The 15,855-nt window shown below is 56.9% G+C and overlaps 1 protein-coding gene across 2 annotated transcripts; it reads left to right on the plus strand.

Annotated features, from left to right (window-relative positions):
• The first annotated feature begins 336 nt into the window (after nt 1-336).
• LOC114595034 (uridine-cytidine kinase-like 1) lies at nt 337-10,464 on the plus strand. Of its 2 annotated transcripts, none has more exons than XM_028725376.2 (14): nt 337-469; nt 1,138-1,244; nt 1,332-1,502; nt 3,067-3,138; nt 3,364-3,553; nt 4,712-4,773; nt 5,157-5,173; nt 6,942-7,040; nt 7,830-7,923; nt 8,191-8,253; nt 8,466-8,588; nt 8,686-8,793; nt 9,159-9,315; nt 9,785-10,464. In XM_028725376.2, the coding sequence occupies exons 2-14, from the start codon at nt 1,227-1,229 to the stop codon at nt 9,859-9,861; spliced, it is 1,251 nt and encodes a 416-aa protein (XP_028581209.2). In that variant the 5' UTR covers nt 337-469; nt 1,138-1,226; the 3' UTR covers nt 9,862-10,464. The 2 variants fall into 2 exon arrangements, with proteins under 2 accessions (XP_028581209.2, XP_028581208.2); XM_028725375.2 differs by lacking the exon at nt 5,157-5,173 and adding an exon at nt 6,029-6,048.
• The last annotated feature ends 5,391 nt before the right edge of the window (nt 10,465-15,855 follow it).

The following is a 15,855-nucleotide window of genomic DNA, read 5'->3' on the forward strand; positions in this document are numbered from 1 at the left end:
GCCTCCCGGCAGGCTTTGCGGCTGCCGGCGCTGGCAGAGCGGCGCGAGGCGGCCAAGATGGCGGCTGAGGAGGCGGCTCGGGCGGGAGGGCGGCTCGGCAGCAGGTGAGGCGGGCGAGGGGCGGGCGGGGCGGGCGGGGCGGGCGGAGGGCGGCAGGCCTCCCCTTCCCCCGAGGGGCCCAGGGCGCTCTGCCCGTGCTCAGAGGCACGCCGCCTGCTGCTCTGGCGAGGCGCTCTGCCCGTGCTCAGAGGCGCCCTTCTTCTCCTTCCCGGCAGCGGAGCCCCCGCCCTGGACAGCCTGACGTGCCGCCCGCCGCTGACGCCGTCGCTCTCGCCGCGGAAGCGGACCACCAGCCAGTCCAAGACGGAGCCGCCGCTGCTGCGGACCAGCAAGCGCACCATCTACACGGCCGGCCGCCCGCCCTGGTACAACGAGACCGGCACCCCCTTCAAGGAGGCCTTCGTCATCGGTGAGCGAGGGAGGGACCCAGGACGGCAGGAGGGGGCTGCCAAGCCCAAGCGGGCCGCCTGCTCTTCGGGGCCGCCCTCGCAACTGCAGCACCTGCTGGGCTTTGGGGCGCCGTCTGTTGCGGGGGCGCCTTCTGCAGGGGGAGGGGGGCTGGGGGCCGCCTGAGGACAAGGAGGGGGGGCTGCAGCCCGGGGCAGGCGGGGGAGAGGCTGGAGGGATGGGGGACCCCACCCAGCGCTTCCTGCATTTGCCTGCAGGGGAGGGGGGCAGCTCTTTTGGGGGGTCTCCCCCCTCCCTTTGTTCCCTCTTGCCTGCTGAGTCACCCGATTGCTTCCTGGCAGTCAGAGTGGCACGGACGACTTTAGAACGAATGCCCTTTCCTTGGGGGGGGGGGGGAAGGTGCCTCCTGCATTGCAGAGGGTTGGGCTAGATGACCCTTGGGGGTCCTTCTAGCACTACAGTTCTCTGATTCTGTGGGTGCAGCTCTCTCCCTCTTGCTTTGGGCTGAGATGTGGCTCTTGTGCCACAGAAGAGCTGGCCTTGGATCATCCCCCCCCCCCCTGCAAGGCCACCAGAGCCTCTTGGCTTGCCCTCTGCAGCTGGGCCCCTCGGCTGAAGGGTCCCGGTATCTTGGGGATGGGTTGCCTCACGGTCCTCCCTCTCTCTCAGGCTTGTGTGGTGGAAGTGCCTCGGGCAAGACCACGGTGGCCAACAAGATCATCGAAGCCCTGGATGTGCCTTGGGTGGTGCTGCTCTCCATGGACAGCTTCTACAAGGTGGGTGGGGTCTCCTGGCCAGATCTGATGGGGGGGGGTCCCCTCTGCCTCTCTGATCCGCCCCTCCCTCCCCCTGCGCTCTCCCAGGTGCTGAACAAGGACCACCAGCAGCTGGCTGCCTGCAACGAGTACAACTTTGACCACCCCGATGCCTTTGACTTTGACCTGCTGATCAGCGTCTTACGGAAGCTCAAGGAGGGCAAAAGTGTCAAAGTGCCCGTCTACGACTTCACCACGCACAGCCGGAGCAAGGAGTGGGTATGTGGGGCGAGACTGGGAAGAGGGAACTGAGGCCCCCTCCCTCAGTCTTTGCTGCGTCATTCCCTCAAAGCCCAAAGGAGCTGTCCTCCGTGAGGCTGGGCGGGAGCCACAAAGGGACCTGCGCTGTATTCCTCAGCTGCAAGGAGTGGCGCAGTTTGCTTGCGTTTACCTGAATCTGAAGTCAGTTTGCGAGGGGAAGCAGGGAGCAGAAGCAGCGTTTCTGCAGTCAGGGCTGTTTTGAACCAAAAGCCAGCTCTGCCGGTGGGTGGTGTCCCTGAGGCGCTGCCAAGGTGTGCTGCTGTCTTCCTGGTGCTCTGGTCCCTTACAGCTGTGTCCCCCGTCTGTGTCTGTCTGCTGTTGCCTCTGTCAGCCTGTGAAAGAGACGCTGATATGCATTTGTTAAAAACAGGCCACTGCTGCAGCCCTGCTTGGGCCCAGCTACAAAACGCTGAATTCCTAGACTTTGTGTTGCTTCTGAAGCCCACTTGGGGTGAGGAAGGGAGCTCTTCTTCTGGGCTGCGGCCTCTGGGAAGGCTCCTCTATGTGTGATGGTCATCCTGGCATTGCCCCTCTCTCCTTTCACTGATCTATGGTAATTTATTTATTTCCTGCCTTTGAGGATACAAATCCTTCCAAGGTGGCATATGACTAAAGTCAAAATACCATGATAAAATCAAAGTGACTGTTTTGAATTATAGTTCATTGTGGTCCCAAAGGAGTGGGGGTGTCTGTAGATCCTGGCTGGAGCTGGAGGTGTGTGTGTTAAACTGGTAGAAGAGGAGATTCTGGTCTGCAGAAAGTTGCTTTTTTGGTTGGGTGGACAGCATATTATTGAGTGCTCAGCGGGAGGGTAAATGCTCAGCACCCTGAGATCCCTGAAGAGAACACAAAAGAGGCCTTCTCTGTTGGTGTTGTAGGGACATCATCTGGGGGTGGGTGAGCGGTGGGGGTTTGAGAGCAGAGGACGGATCTGCCAGGCATACGGAGGGAAGACATGCCAAGCAGAGCCGCTTTTGTTTTGAAATCCGTAGCAGAGGCTGCCCACCCCTTTCAATGAAGATCTCCCCAAGGATGGTGCGCCAACTCTTTGTGTGTGTGTGTGTGTCTGTAGGGGTGAAGGAATGTGCACACTCCCATGTGTGGCTTTCCCTGGGGGGGCTCTTTGCTCCTTTGGGACCCAGATGTACGTGGGACGGCTAGGCCCAGGAGGCAGGCTGGTGGGACTGAGTCTGGGCTCTCTTGGGAATGAGAGGTTGCCTTCCAGCCTGGAAGAGGCCAGCTGACCATCTCCTGGGTGGCTTGAAAAGACAAATTCACGGAGGGGAGGGCTGTCCATGGCTACTAGCCAGGATGGAGGCAGCCGGGCTTCTCAATGGAAACCACAGGAGGGCCGTGTGCTGCTTGCGGGTCTCCCTCAGGCAGCTGTTGAGCCACAGTGAGAACCGGATGCTGCAGTCAATGGGCCCCCATTTGGTTCTGATCCAGCAGGCTCTTCCGAGGTTTGTATGGGTGCTGGGTGCTTCCCGGTTAGTCTGATGCATCCTTCCTCCTTCCTCTGCAGAAAACCATCTATGGGGCCAATGTGATTGTGTTTGAAGGGATCCTGGCCTTTGCCAATAAGGAGCTCCTACAGGTATGGAAAGAGGGGCTGTTCCAGGCAGAGGCCACCTTACAGGCCCTGTGGCGGGAGAGGAGCTGGGCGGGGGTCTCTTGGGGTGTTTGTATCCCAAACGTGTCTCGTTTGTGGGAGCCCCATTCAGGACGCTGCCTCCCCAGGACCCACATTTGGGCTGGTCAGGGGGGGGGGCCTCCCCACAGAGGCCTGAGCCTCCCGCCCTCTTCCTCGCGACTCCCGCAGCTCCTGGACATGAAGGTGTTTGTGGACACCGACTCGGACATTCGGCTGGTGCGGCGCCTGAAGAGGGACATCATGGAGCGCGGGCGAGAAGTGGCCGGCGTCATCAAGCAGTACAGCAAGTTTGTGAAGCCGGCCTTTGAGCAGTACATTGAGCCCACCATGCAGGCGGCGGACATTGTGGTGCCGCGAGGTGAGGAGGGGAGGCCCACGGGGTCTGCGCAGGAGGCGGCTTTGTTCCCTGTGTCCCGGGAGAGTGTTGGGGGATGCTGGGAGATTCCTCTGGAAAGGGGGGAGGTCTGGGTGGGCAGGATCTTTATCCCCTGGACCCCCCTCCCTCTGTGTTCAGGCTGGCTGCTGCACTCTTTCCGGCTCTTGGTTCTTTGCACAGGAGTCACCAATCCCAGTTTGCAGCTGCCACCGCTCAGACCTTGAAGGTGGAATTCAGAATTAAACCTCTGCTAGGTTTCTGCAAGGCGTGTTGAGGCCTCCAACTGGGGTGGCTCTAGATGAGGATCAGGCAACGGCATGGGGGGCAGGGCAGGCTCTCTGTGGCACCTAGATGAGTTGGCTGTGGAACAGAGGCCCCCTGGCCCTGAATACACCTTGGCTGGAGATCCTGGGGGGGGGGGGGGTCATTCTCATCTCCTGCATGTGGGCGTCTCAAAGGCCTATGTCTGACCCCTGGCTCACTCTCTGTACCTGCAGTGTGGAGATAACTGCTGTAAAGGAGAGAGCTCTCAACTGCATTATATAAAGTATCTGCCAGTTGGGCACCGCAATACGTTACAAAACCATTCCCCCCCCCCCCCCAATCATAGGAGACCTGAAAAATCTCTGGGAGCTTCACCAAGGATTGATCTAATCTCTGAGCCAAACAGAACCGGTTCATGTACTGGGCAGGACCCTCTGGTGTGGCCAGCAGGGGCCAGAAGGTCACTGTAGGCATTTCAGAATATTTAGGAGCCCACCTGCAAAGCATCTTGGGATTGTGGAAGCAGGAACTCAAGATGTCCTGGTATCCCGGGAAGGAGAAGGGGCCGGGCCAAGATGCCACGTGGGCAAAGGAGCCGACCTCTCTCCCCTTCAGCCATTTCTCCATCGCTTCACACCGCTTGGAAGCATGGTCTAAGCTGGTGCCCAGGGCCTCTCCTCTTTTGAAGCTGTCTAGGTTGGTAGCCATCGCTGCCTCCTGTGGAAGGGAGTTCCATAGTCTACTGTGCCCTGTGGGAAGGAGTCCTTTTCTTTTATCTGCCTTGGATCTCCCGGCATTCAGCGTCCCAGAGGAGGAAGTGCCAGAGCCAAAGTCTTTCTGACAGGCTCCTCTCCTCCCCCTTTGCTCTTTCTCCAGGTGGGGAGAACTTTGTGGCTCTGGATCTGATTGTCCAGCATGTGCACAGCCAGCTGGAGAAGGTGAGGAGGTCGGGGGGGGGGCCTTTGGGGCAGCATGGGGTGGGGACCTGTCTCCACTGCTGCAGGGTGGTCCACAGCCCGTGCGGTCACTCTTCCTTCTTCTCATCACCCGCTTCTTGGCACCTCGGTCTGCCCTGCTCTCCTCACTGGGTGACCCTCTGGTCTCGGCCTGGTCCCGAAACCCTGGGCAGGTGCCCCCTGAACGAGGCTCAGTCCCGCGCTGGACTGCCCCCAGTGACTGGGCCTGGGGTTGGGAGATGGGAAGCCTGGGGGGCAGAGCTGGGGGCGTGCAGTGACGGCTGTTCTGTGTTTCTCTCCACCTCCCCCCCCCCCCGTAATGACTCTGCTGCCTCCCGCTGTGGGCTACTCCTGCCACCGCTCAGCGCGAAATCACGGTCAGGTATGACGGCGGCCCTGAAGGAGCAGAGCTTGGACCCTCGCCTCCCCCCCAAAAAACCCCCCCTTCCTGGTGCTTTCCCAGCCACTTAGCAAGCCAGCCAGCGAGGAAGCAGGGGGGAGGGCTGGGCCCTGCAGCTGGGGGGGGGGAGAAGGCAAGGAGGGGGTGCAGGTTGTCTGGGGAGGGGGCTAGACCACTTACTGGGGCTGCGTTGTGCTGCCAGGCCTTTCTGGCTGGTTCCCTCGGGGAGCGCGCTGGGTTGGGCTGCCACCTCTGGCAAGTCCCCTCCGCCTGCTTGTCTTTGGTGGGGCTGCTGATCGGGGCAGGAGGGGGGCCCAGCAGCCCTTCTGCTTCCCCTTTGCATTCTTTGGGGAGCTCCAGCCCTCTTTGGGGCTTCGTCAACCCCCCTCCCTGCTTTTTGAACCCTGCTTGCTGGTGGCAGCATCTGTGTGGACCCTGCATTGCAGGCGACTGGACTAGAGTCTACCCCTGACAGTACGATTACCTGTTTGTTGGCTAAATTTGTCAGTCGCTTCATCTCGCCCAAGGCACCCCAAAGCGACCTGCAACCACCAGAAGAACGTTCTCCCCTGCCTTGCCTTGTCCTTCCTGGCTGCTGGAGGGGGGAGAGAGGGGGAGGAGCTGCTCGGGGCCCTTCTGCAGTGGGGTGCAGGGGGAGATGTCAGCTGCCCCCTCACCTGCCTGGGTCCTGTGGGGCACTCCTCCTCCTCTCCCCCTCCTGCCACCCCCCTGCACCTGGCAGGAAGCCGCTGCCCTCGCTGCCCTCCTCCCTAACACCCTGTCTGTCTGTCTGTCTGTCTTCCTTCCCTCCCTGCTGGGCCTGGGCGTCTTCACCAGAGGAAGCTGCGCTGGCATATGTGAGGACACTTGGTCTCCTTTGGCTCCTCCCCGCTGCGCCTCCCGCCCCTCCCCTGTGTCTTGTGCTCGGTTTTGAGTGGGGCGGGGTGTGGGGAGAGGAGGGGCAGGGCAGAGCGGAGCTGGGGGAGAGGAAGAGGGACAAAGTGCGCCTGACTCTTCTGGGTGAGGACCCCAGGGATGGGGGGCAAGCGGGAGCCTTCACCCTCTGGCAGAGTAGTGCAGTGTGGCAAGGAGCCCCCTCCCTGCTGGGAGACGAGGGCAGCCCCCTTGGCCTGCTTGGGAGTGGGGGGGGCAGTGCTGGAAACTCAAGATACATAAGCTAGGCGCTAAAAGGCTCCGTAAACTATATTGCAGTTGCCAAAACTGAAGGTCTAGTTGCCATTTGGGGACCAGGCGGCTTGAAAGTTGTCTTTTTCAATATGTCTTTAGTTCCTGAAATTCATTCTCATTGTGCAGATAAAATATAGCTGGTAGAATTCTGCAGGATGTGTTGCTAGAGTGTGAAAACAGTCCAGACCCAAGATTCCCCAGGCAGTGGTGATGTCAGGCGGCATCCTGGTGCCCGGGCATCTTCACTTGGTCGCAAGTGGCCGACAGCCAGGTGCAAAATGCGCTTAGAGAAATTCTAGCGCTGGCACGGGGTGGAGGGGCTGGGAATTTGGACTTCCAGTGGCAGGGGGATTATCCAAGAACTCTCTAGATTGGGACCAGTAAGGGGGGGTTTCTTTGAGGCGCATTGGGGTGGCCCCACTTCCCCCCCTAGTCACGGCATTGAGGGATGTGAGCCAGCGAGGCGGAACTGCATGGGGAGCAGCTGCCCCTGTCCTGTAGCCGGCCAGCCGACCCCTTGCAGGTGAGCTCTCAACTTCCTCCTCCTCCTTCTCCTGCACAGAGCAGCCTTGGCCTCGGCCCACCAGGGACAGCCCTTGCCAAAGACCCTCAGTGTCCTGGACAGCACACCCCAGGTCCGCGGGATGCACACCATCATCAGGTACTGGGGGGGGGGCAAGGTCTGAGAGGGCTGGGTTGGGGGGCAGGAGAATCTGCGCTTCCTCCTTCGATGGAGTTTTTGAAGCAGAGGTTGGGCGTGTGGGGTGGATGAGTAGGAGAGGATCTTTTATCTAGTAATGATCCTTTCACTTGTGAGAACACAAATACCTATTTGAGTAGAATTTAAAATTGCTATCTATCTGCCTCTGAAAACTATTAGGACACGCTTGCATAACTTTGTAGAACAACTATGATATCCAAGGATGCTTTAGGCAGATTTGGGTTATATTCTCCCTCTTAACAAAAAAAGAGTCACTCAGACTAAGTAAGAAAAAAACAAGGTTTACTCACATCATAGTCTTGCCAGGATTCAACAATTACAGTGACGAAAATCAGGCAGGCAATAATCCTTAGACGCCACAAATATCCAGATCCAACTGGAGATTGCTTTCTGGAGGAGAGCAAAGAAACGTCCTTCCTCATCACAGGTAGGAAAAAGGGCATGTAGTGGAGATGGTTTCTATGGTTCCCCTTCCTGCCAGAAAGGTTTAGAGGAGATGCCCCCATAGAGACCCCTGTCTTGGACTATCTAGCTGTCATGCAACTTGCGATTTGGCTGCAGATCCTCCCGCAAGATGGGCACTTTTTAGGGAAGCTTCAGCTGCCACTGTTAGCATTGTGGGGGGCTGGACTAGAGGACCCTTGGGGGTCCCTTACACTTCTCTGATTCTGACGCTGTGCCAATCCTGCCTTCTCCCCTCGCTGCCCCTGCCTCTGCTTTCCCCCTCAGGAACAAGGAGACCACACGGGACGAGTTCATCTTCTACTCCAAGCGCCTCATGCGCCTGCTGATTGAGCACGCCCTCTCCTTCCTGCCCCTCAAGGTGCGTGCGCCTCCTGCTCCCATTGTTGCATGGCAGGGGTGGACTACATGGCCCTTGGGGGACCCGTCCACTTCCAGTTCTGGCCTTCAGCATGCCACAGGAGCCCCTGGAGGTGGCACAGCCACTCCCAGGGTGGGTGGGCACAATGGCTGGCTGGCAGGTTGGCAGCTCCCCTGGCGGGCAAAGCCCAAGAGCCCTGGTGCTCCTGCAGTGCCTGCCGGGCTCTCCTGCCTCCCGCCCACCCTTGTCTTCCGTGGCCTTTTGCAGCCGGTGACGGTCGAGACGCCGCAGGGGACAGTCTACGAGGGGAAGCGGTTCCATCGGCAGCGGGTGAGTCACGCTCCGCGCACGGAAGGGTCTCGGGCTCCGCTGGGTGGGAGGTGACTCTGGCCGGCAGCCAATGCGCAGGGCCTTTCCGCAGGAGCTGCTGCTGCTGCTGCTGGGTCTTTGGCCTGAGCCCTTGTGCTGCCGAGCTGTGGGCTTCTCCCCATTGGACGTAGGGCAGGGGCAGAGACGAGTTCCTCTGCTTCCTCCTCTCCCAGATCACAGGCGTCTCCATCCTGCGGGCGGGAGAGACGATGGAGCAGGCTCTGACGGCCGTCTGCAAGGACATTCGCCTGGGCAAGATCCTCATCCAGACCAACCACAACACGGGGGAGCCAGAGGTAGCGAAGGGAGGGGGCTGGCGGGAGGGCAGGGGCCGCCTCTCCCCACGGCTAAGACTGACCTGCGCCCCCTTCCCCCCCCTCCCGCCTCTTGCAGCTGCACTACCTCCGGCTCCCCAAGGAGATCAGCGAGGACTACGTCATCCTAATGGACAGCACGGTCTCCACGGGGGCAGCAGCCATGATGGCCATCCGAGTGCTGCTGGTGTGTGGGGAGACCCTGGCGCAGGGGGGAGCTTGTGGAGTCGGGACCCCTGCCTGGGGCTACTCAGGGCCCAGGAACAAGCAGGCCTTGGTGTTTGCCTGTATTGTTGGGGGAGGGCAGGCAGGCGACGGGGAGAGCGTTATGAATGCCAGCCTAGAATCAGAGTTGGCAGGGGTCCCCTTGAGGCATCTAGTCCAGCCCCCTGCCTTGCAGGACAGAGGTGTGCCTGTGGAAAGCAGTGGGTGCCAGACGCAGTTTGGGGCCTGCTTGGCTGCTGGCACCGCCCTCCAAGTGATGTTTGCACTGGAGGCAGCAGGGCTAGAGGACCCCTGGGGGTCCCTTTCAACTCGGTGTCTCTGCCTCAGGACCACGACGTCCAGGAGGACCGGATCTTCCTGCTCTCCCTGCTGATGGCCGAGATGGGGGTCCACTCGGTCGCCTACGCCTTCCCCCGGGTGCGCATCATCACCACAGCCGTGGACAAGAGGGTCAGCGAGGAGTTCCACATCATTCCAGGCATTGGTGAGCAAGAGCTCTGCTGTGGGGGGGGGGCAGGGGCATCACCTGCTCCTGAGAGGCCCCCACTTCCCCTGGAGGGGCAGAACCAGCTCAAGGTGGGGGGCTGTCTTCCCTGTCAGAGAAAGAAGCCGCTGCCCTGGGAGGGAGTTCCACGGTTCCCCGATGGACGGTGTTGCCAGATCCCTTGTGGGCTGGGAGGGGAGAGAACTCTTGTGCTCGGATCCCGCTGACTGGTTTGCTCCCATAACGGGCGTCTGGTCGGCTGCTGTAAGAACCGGATGTTGGACTGGTCTGATCCCAGCAGACTTTTCTTACGTTCTCATGGAACCTCCACATCTAGATTCCTGGGCTCTTTGGGGGCGTTTGGTGAGAACAAGAGGCTGGACTCGATGCCCCCCTTGGGCCTGATCCAGCAGCCTCTGTTCTCCTCCCTCGCCTGCCTCTGTGACCCCTGCGACTTGCCTTTCCTCAGGGAACTTCGGCGACAGATACTTTGGCACCGACAGCGCCCAGCCCTCCTGGTACGAGGGAGACTGCATGGACTGCTGAGCTGGCCTCGCTTTTCGACAGGGCTGGGGGGCGTGGAGGGAGCTGGACCCCCTGCGCCGCCAGACCTTGTGGGCGCTGCTGTGACTGCATGCTTTTCTCCCGGGGAGGGGAGAGTGCTGCCGCCGCCACTGCCCTCCATCTCCATATTTATTGGGGTCCTTTCTTCCTCGCCAGTGCTCTGGCTGCTGGCCCACCCGGGGCTAAAGTGGCTGCAGTGGGGTCCGCTGCGCTCCTTGGCAGGGACGCTCCCAGCTCGAAGGGACCCCCCTGCTATATCCTGTCCTCGGGACAACCCCGCCCCCCCGCCGTGACTCCCCCTGTGCTGCCGGGGCTCAGGGCCAGCCGGGCTGTGCAGGAAACATCCTTGGCCGCCTCTTGCCCTCGGAGCCAGCGGGCCATGGCGCCAGCCGCCCCCCTCCCTTTCTCATGCCTCCGCAGGCAGGTGGACCTGCACTCCAGAGGCCTGGGGGGGTCCTCCTCTCCCACCCGCGTCCTTCACCCAAGGCCAGCCTGCCTGCCTTCCTGAACCTCCTTCTCCAAGTACTGTACGGATCTGCCTTCTTTGCTTTTGTACGTGATAATAAAGACCAAGAGTGGCTCCTGCTTCTCCCCTTTTTCCTTGGGGGAAGGGGGGTCTGTAGAGGGGAACACACTGGGGAGTGGGGGGCTCTGGGCTTGTTTAGATTTGCCCCAGCTGGGTAGATAGCAAGGGGGTCACTTCCTTCAGCACAGCGTGTTCAAGGTGCCACTCTCTGCTTGAATGGCAGACTTCCCATTTAGAAGCCCATATAATAAAACAGGCGACTCCTGTATAGTATTATGTGATACCATATAATAATACAAGTGTGAAAATCGGAGAAGGGGGGGAGCACCCTTTGAATGCTCTCTCTGCCGCTCTCTCCAAGGATACACAGTACCAAAATTATCCACAACTCGAACTGAGGCTCTGGGGCTGGCTGGACTCTTCTTCCCTCACTGAAATCCCCTTCAGACACTGGGGAGGGTCTCCTCAAGAGCCAAGAAGACTTTCTAGCTCTCTCCCTCCATTTCTGGGTATGGATTATATTATTTAGTGATTTCCCAGTGCCCTGCATATCTTCTTCTTTGGCGACCCCTCGTAGTCGAGTAAGATTGGCTTCCATAAACATGGTTTTAACAAGCAGTCCGTAAGTGACTGTGGAGGCCAGTTCTGGATCCACATGTCCTTCCACAGTGGGGACATTGGTTTCCGGGCGGGAGTTGACCACGGTGAGGGATTGCCAAGCGTGCCTTCCTCTTAGCACGTTTCTCCCTTGCGTCCTGAGTTCGAGCATCTTCAAAGCCCATGACCCCTTTGGTCAAGGCTATTCTCCAACTGGAGCACTCGCAGGCCACTGTTTCCCAATTGTTGGTGTTTATACTACATTTTTTAAAGATTTCCCTTGAGAGAGTCTTTAAACCTCTTTTGTTGACCACCAGCATTACACTTTCCATTTTTAAGTTTGGAATAGAGTAGTTGCTTTGGAAGACGATCATCAGGCATCCGCACAACGTGACCAGTCCAACAAAGTTGATGTTGAAGAATCATTGCTTTGACACTGGTGATCTTTGCTTCTTCCAGTACACTGGTATGTTCATAGATGCAGCTGCACACAAGTGGGCAGACACCTGTGTACCAAAATCTGCAATGGGAAAATACCTTTTATTATAAGGAAGCTCAGCCTCCAGCCTGACGGAAGAGAAGAGCTTTTCTGGTGAAGGACTTGGATGGTGCAGTCCTAAAAAAAAACTAAGTGCCCCATTGAAGTCAGGAAATCCCCCTGGTGGTGCTAGACTCCCACTGCCCCGAGGACTGAGCAGGTGGTCTGATGGGAGTCCAGTAACCCCAGGCTCCACCCCGCCCCCTGCATTAAAGACGGGTTGGGCAAATGGGTGGAAGTGAACGTCCAGCAATGGTGGAGGGAAACCTCCAGGCGACTATTTCAATGTCTTGGGGCTGCCCTTGAAGACAACTCGGAAGATTCCTGCCTGGGGTTCCCTGCAGAGCTCTCAGGACCTGTTTCATTTCAAGGCCCAGTTCAAGGTGCTCAGTTTTTAAAAAGACATAATGCAAAAAACATCAACCATACCGATACAAAAGGAAAACTATAATAGATTGGAGGGGAAGGAAAGACCCAACATTAATTCCTGGGATTTTTATACTCACAATCGAAGGCATTGAGAAATCGCTTTATTATACAGTCGTATTTTCAAAGTCGAACGGAATCTTGTCCCAGAAGTCTGTTTGACTTCCAAAACATTCAGAAGCCAAAGTGCAGCTTCCGATTGGCTGCAAGAAGCTCCTGCAGCCAACTGGAAGCTCCGTCGGATGTTGGGCTTCCAAAAGAACGCAAATCAGAACACACTTCCGGGATTGTGGCGTTTAGGAGCAAAAACGTTTGAGAACTAGGCTGTTTGACTTCCTATACCCATAGATCTTAGGGTGGTTAACAACACAAAATCACAATATAAAATACAGAAAATACTTTATCCTAATCTTGTAAAATATATCGTCTCCACAAGTGTAAAATATATTGTCCCCACAAGGAGTGGGGTGTCTATGTTCTATTTCTGTTCTGCTGATGTATAGCAAAAACAGTTAGAACAAATAGTGTAACAATTGTCTGCCTTAGGCTCACTCCTAGTTACTGTAGGGTTGGAAGGGTCCCCCGAAGGTCATCTACTCCAACCCCTTGCAATGCAATAATAATAATAATAATAATAATAATAATAATAATAATAATAATAATAATTTATTATTTATACCCCGCCCATCTGGCTGGGCTTCCCCAGCCACTCTTGGCGGCTTCCAAAAGAATATTAAAATACTATAATACATCAAACATTAAAAGCTTCCCGAAACAGGGCTGCCTTCAGATGTCTTCTAAAAGCCTGGTAGTTGTTTTTCTCTTTGACATCTGGTGGGAGGGCGTTCCACAGGGCAGGTGCCACCACCGAGAAGGCCCTCTGCCTGGTTCCCTGTAACTTGGCTTCTCGCAGTGAGGGAACCGCCAGAAGGCCCTCGGAGCTGGACCTCAGTGCAAGAATCACAGCTAAAGAATCATAGGCAGGTGTCCTTCCAGCCTCTGCTTAAACATCTCCAGTGAAGCCCACCCCTCTCTGAGGTTGCTGGTTATCACTGCCGCTTGTGGGAGGGAGTTCCATAGTTCCTTCTTTTTGCCCTGAATCTCTCAATCTTTGGCTTTCCCCTTGGAGTTGGCACTGCTGCAGCTGCCCCATAATACTGCCTTTGTAAGAACTCTCTGGAATCCCCTGCCTGCTGAGATCAAGCAAGCACCTGCACTGCCCTCTCTTCAGCACCTGCTAAAAACATTTTTGCCTGGCTATGCCCCCACAGGTGCTTAGAAAGATGAGGTAATTTTAATCCGTTTTAGTATTTCAACTTTTGCATGTTTTCTCTTCAAGTAGCCAAATCTTCGAGTTAGTGATGCGTGGTGGTGAGTTTCTTGGCTTACCAAGAACTTGGGTAAACCAAAATACAAAATCGGTGTATAAATTTCATGACTCAAGAGTTTTCTGGGGAAAGGAGACCCGCCCTCAACCGAGTGAGCTCTTCTTCTTCTTCTTCTTTTTTTTAAGGGGCGGGATCAGGGCTGCCTGGGAGTGGGGCCCCAGCCAACACGATGGCTGGGACAAGTTCCACAGGGGGGAAGCACTGGGACATCCGATCTCGGTGATCATGGGCAGGAGGCGGAGTTACGCCAAGACCAGACCATGTCATTACCGAGGAGGCAGGTTTAGTCGTTGTTTGAAGACTATCCCTGCCTCCGGGTCTGGCCTTGACCGGATGGATACTGGAATCAACAGGGGAAACCCACATAACCTGAAGGTGTTGCTGTGTAATGCCAGGTCAATGATGAATAAAACCACTGCCATCCACGACCTGATTGTGGATGGAGGATTTGACCTGGCATGTGTGACAGAGACCTGGTTGGATGAAGCGGATGGGCCTGTCCTTGCTGCCGCTTGCCCACCAGGTTTCTCTTACGCACAGCAACCCAGGTCATGTGGGCGGGGAGGGGGGGTTGCAGTGATTTTTAGGAAGTCATTAGTTTGCATCAGGCGTCCTACTGGGAAGACCCAGTTTTCTGAGTGCATGTTCTGGAAGTTGGGCAATAGGGGCAGTACAGGATTCCTTTTGGTGTACCGACCTCCCCGCTGCACCAAGGATTCCCTGTCCGAGCTGCTTCAGGTCGTGGCGGATGTTCTCCTGGAGACACCTAGTTTGGTTGTCCTAGGGGATTTTAACATCCATGCCGACACGACCTTACAAGGGGCCGCTCGGGACTTCGTGGAAAGCATGGCCTCCATGGGGCTGTCCCTGAATAAGTTGGGCCCAACTCATAGTCATGGACATGCCTTAGATCTGGTATTCACCTCTAGTGACGTGGGTGATCTGACACTAAGTAAAAGTGAAACTAAAGAAGTGCCATGGTCAGATCACTTCCTGGTGCAACTGGACTTCTCCGCGACCCTTCCCCTCTGCAGGGAGGTGGGACCAATTCGGATGGTCCGCCCCCGCCACTTAATGGATCCAAATGGTTTCCAGAGAGTGGTAGGGGATGCTTTATCCCATGTTGATGGCCTTTCAGCTGATTCCCTGGTGGCCCGCTGGAATGTGGAGTTAACCAGGGCTATCAACTGTCTGGCTCCGAAGCGCCCTCTCCGATTGCATGGAGCCCGGACAGCCCCGTGGTTTTCTTCGGAGCTGAGGGCGATGAAACAATCGCTGAGACGGCTAGAGCGTCGGTGGCAGAAAACTCACTCCGAATCTGACCGGACACAGGTTAGAGCTCAACGTCGAGCCTACCAAGTGGCGATAGCGACGGCGAAGAAGACTTTCTTCGCCGCCTCTATTGCATCTGCAGAAAATAGTAGCAGGAGACTCTTTCAGGTGGTCCGCAATTTAACGGAACCACCTTTAACATCGGGGCCTTGTAAAGACCCCAAGATCTCCTGCAACGATTTTGCAAAGTTTTTTGCAGATAAAATCACTCATATTCGGAAGGAGCTAGACACCACCGTGGGAGCAGGGCTGGGGCGGGAGAGTGCTGGAGCTCTGTCTGGTCAAGTTGCATGGAACCAATTTCAATCCGTTACCCCCGAGGATGTGGACAGGCTGCTTGGACGCGTGAAACCAACCACCTGTCTCTTTGATCCTTGCCCATCCTGGCTAATAAAAGCGAGCCGGGAAGGGCTGGGCGATGGGCTCTGCGGGGTGGTGAATGCTTCCCTCTGTGAGGGAGTCTTCCCAGACCCGCTGAAAGAGGCGGTCATTAAACCGCTTCTTAAAAAACCATCTTTAGACCCGGCCAGTATGGCCAACTATCGCCCAGTCTCAAATCTTCCATTCTTGGGCAAGGTGAATGAGCGTGTGGTTGCTGAACAACTCCAGGCACGCCTGGAGGATGCGGACCATTTGGATCCCTTCCAATCGGGGTTCAGGCCTCATCATGGGACTGAAACTGCCTTGGTTGCGCTGGTCAATGATCTCTGGCGGGCTAGGGACAAAGGTGAGAGCTGTTTCCTAGTTCTGCTGGATCTCTCAGCGGCCTTTGATACAATCGACCATAACATCCTTCTGGACCGTCTAGAGGGGTTGGGAGCTGGGGGCACTGTTATACAGTGGTTTTGCTCCTTCCTCCTGGGCCGTGTCCAGAAAGTGGTGGTGGGGGATGAGTGTTCAGACCCCTGGGCCCTCACTTGTGGGGTACCTCAGGGTTCCGTCCTCTCCCCCATGCTTTTTAACATCTATATGAAGCCGCTGGGAGAGATCATCAGGGGGTTTGGACTGGGTGTCCATCAATATGCAGATGATACCCAGCTCTACCTCTCTTTCAAATCAGAGCCAGTGAAGGCGGTGAAGGTCCTGTGTGAGTGCCTGGAGGCGGTTGGAGGATGGATGGCGGCTAATGGGTTGAAGTTGAATCCTGACAAGACACAAGTACTGTTTTT

Source organism: Podarcis muralis, chromosome 3, assembly GCF_964188315.1.
Source record: "Podarcis muralis chromosome 3, rPodMur119.hap1.1, whole genome shotgun sequence".
NCBI classification, from domain to species: domain Eukaryota; kingdom Metazoa; phylum Chordata; class Lepidosauria; order Squamata; family Lacertidae; genus Podarcis; species Podarcis muralis.

Coding starts and splice junctions, on each gene's coding strand:
- LOC114595034 (XM_028725375.2), top strand. Junction 7,924..8,190: donor TCTCCTTCCTGCCCCTCAAG/GTGCGTGCGCCT, acceptor GGCCTTTTGCAG/CCGGTGACGGTCGAGACGCC. Junction 8,794..9,158: donor TGGCCATCCGAGTGCTGCTG/GTGTGTGGGGAG, acceptor TCTCTGCCTCAG/GACCACGACGTCCAGGAGGA.